The sequence below is a fragment of the Clupea harengus genome, chromosome 2 (genome assembly GCF_900700415.2).
Source record: "Clupea harengus chromosome 2, Ch_v2.0.2, whole genome shotgun sequence".
Classification (NCBI taxonomy): domain Eukaryota; kingdom Metazoa; phylum Chordata; class Actinopteri; order Clupeiformes; family Clupeidae; genus Clupea; species Clupea harengus.
The window spans coordinates 21,422,000-21,425,036 of record NC_045153.1 but is presented as its reverse complement, the minus strand read 5'-3'; the positions used below and the strand labels follow the sequence as shown (position 1 = coordinate 21,425,036).

Genomic DNA, 3,037 nt, shown 5'->3' with positions numbered 1-3,037 from the left:
CAAAAAAAAAAAAAAAAAAATAACGACCAACACACACCAGCAGCTTGTATTTCACACACACACATCGGCCATCAGCACTATCTCCAATAATAGCAGAAGCCTTTGCTCCCCTCCAAACAGTGAAATAACCACAGAATAATTAAAAACAACGTGCTTCACCAGTCATGTGAGTACCCCTCTGTGGTCAGGGCTAAATGTCATTTATATGATGAAATCTGTTTGAGTAAAAGCACCTGTGTGAGAAACACCATATGTTCCATAGGCAGGAACCTGTTTGATGTAAGGGGGTGTCAACTCCCCGTCACATTTCTCAACAACTATGAGATCAACTCATACTCACACTCACAGCTCACTTCTTTGCCAAACAAGACAGGGGAAAGTCCTACTGTTCTGGTAAGCAGTCTTATTGAGAGGGGGTGGTGGGCTCTTAATAAGGCTTAGTTATGGATGTTTTAGAGTTCTAGATTAACTTTCTTAAACATGATTCACTCCAAGGTGTCGGACATATTTGGCAGGCATAAGTTTTGTGATTGATTTTACCATGGGTTTTGTAATACCTGCTTACTGTATTTACTACTATTATTGTAGTTGTTTGAAGTCCTTGCAGGCTACTTGTTTCCTTTTGTCTTTATTTTACTTGTGTTGAGGAATTGAGCCCAAAACATGTGATTTGTGTTGAACCTTTATGACATATTTGTTCCAGGTATTTCAGCACGATGCAGACTTCAGCACCGTTGGCCACCGTCTCCATGAACTCCAACCTAACCTGTGATGTTTTCACCTACAAAGAGGTGGCTCACATCATCTTCCCCATCTTCTACACCGTTGTCTTCGTCATCAGTCTCCTGGGCAACAGCCTGGTGCTCTTCATCACCTGTCAGTCCCGCAAGAAGCTCAACACCACCTCCGTCTACCTGGTGAACCTGGCCGTGTCCGACGCCCTCTTCACCTTGGCGCTGCCCGGACGCATCACCTACTACATCCGCGAGTTTGATTGGCCCTTTGGCGAAGCGCTGTGCCGCGTCACCGCCGTGCTCTTCTACTCCAACACGTACGCGGGCATCGCCTTCATGACCTGCATCAGCCTGGACCGCTACCTGGCCATGGTGCACCCGCACCGCTACAGGGGCCTGAGGAAGGTGCAGACGGCCCGGCGTGTTTGCTGTCTGGTGTGGGCCATAGTCTTCCTCGAGACGGCGCCTTTGCTCTGCCGGCAGATGGTCCAGAAGACCCAGGGCCGCCACACCTGCATGGAGTACTTCAACCTGAATGCGTCGCCCATGCTGCCTTACCTCCTCCTGCTGGCCTGCGGTGTGGGCTTCTGCTTCCCCCTGGGGCTCATCCTCTTCTGCTACAGCCGCATCAGCCTCAAGCTGTCCCGGACCGCCCGCCACAATTCGGTCATGGACCGCTCCGGCCGCAGCAACCGGGCAAAAAGCATCATCTTGGTCATCCTAGGCACCTTCCTGGTGTGCTTCAGCCCCTACCACATCACCATCATCCAGTTCATGGTGCGCAACCTGCTGGCCACGCCCTCCTGCGATGACCTCAAGGCCTTCAAGATGGCGCTGCAGGTGACCGTGTCACTCATGAACCTCAACTGCTGCCTGGACCCAGTCATCTACTTCTTCGCCATCAAGACGTACAAGCGGCGGGTGGTGAGCTTCTTCAAGCTGCGCCTCTCCACCATGGCCACCTCCAACCTAAAGAGCGAGCCCGAGAACAGCAGCAGTAACACATGAACGACCGCCAAAACATGTGACTTGTGACAGAAGTAGCTTGGCGTGGCAATTTTGTTGCCATTTTGTTCTCTATAGCCTGTATCTATGGCTAGACTGTGTTGTGGTGCTGTCTCAAGCTGTAGTGATCTAGTTATATTCATGTGAAAAACTGGGAAGATAGAGTCAGACATGATCATGCTGTGGACTGCATGTTAATTGTTACATTGACTGAACAGTCACGTACCACTTATAATAGTTATTCATCAACATGTTAGTCTGTTCTTCCGTGACTGGACCCTATCCCTATGCCAAACTTTAACCCAAACCTTATTTTTTTTTGTTATCGATTTGTGTGTCGACGAGAAGTGTCTTGTTATCAGTATGTTACATTTTACAAAACAGAACAGTTAGAGTGTGATAATGTCTTATTAATATGGAGGGGAAGGATCTCATGGCTTCTCTGTATGCTACTGATCTGAACTGAGTTTTGTGTAAAGCATTTTGTTGTAGTATAGTCAAGGATTACCAAAGTAATATTCAGAAGTTGCAGTAAAGTAAACAAAGGCCAGTCAATCTCTGACTGAATTGCTCTTTGTGGAAGCTATATATGGATATACAGAAAGTGATGCAGTGTGGATGTATAGTATTCTGATAAATGATCAGAATATTGAGAGTAAACGCACTGTATCCAGATTTGTTTTTTATACTATAAAGTATTTTATGTCAATAAGTGCTTACAGTTTCTCATCTGAGATATTGTACATATGTGTGTGTTTACAATGTATTAATGTTATAAAAGTTATTAATGTGTTGCTAGTTGTTATTATTGGAAGGTTTGAGTGATGGAAGAAACAGATTTTAGATTCCTCTCCATTCCTCTCTCTCGCTCACAAACACACACACACACACACACACACACACACACACACACACACACACACACACACACACACACACACACACACACTTTCTTCCAGTGCGGTATGCAGCTTAATATCGGCTCATTTTGAAAACTTCAAACATGCTTCACAGTGGTACAAGTGATGGGGCTGGAGGTGCTATGTGCTATGTAAGAATGGGACAGAATGGGTCTCCCAAATTTCCCATCAAATAATGTCATTGTACACTCCATTCTCAGTCTAAAGGCTCTGTGTTCATCTGCTGTTATTATTAAAGAGGCATATGGAAACATAATGAGATGAGGATTTTAAAATGTCACCCAGATAGCAAATGATCAGACGCAGGCATTTGTGGAAGCAATCACTCTCCAGCAAGGCATGTAATTGTGTCTGTGCTGATTACATTTGTGAGACCTA

General features: G+C 45.6%; 1 protein-coding gene across 1 annotated transcript; it reads left to right on the top strand.

Moving 5' to 3' along the window:
* The first annotated feature begins 701 nt into the window (after window positions 1-701).
* On the top strand, window positions 702-2,577 carry si:ch211-184m13.4 (uncharacterized protein LOC798560 homolog). The gene has a single exon (XM_012833953.3). The coding sequence runs from the start codon at window positions 717-719 to the stop codon at window positions 1,740-1,742; it is 1,026 nt and encodes a 341-aa protein (XP_012689407.1). The 5' UTR covers window positions 702-716; the 3' UTR covers window positions 1,743-2,577.
* Window positions 2,578-3,037: the final 460 nt, after the last annotated feature.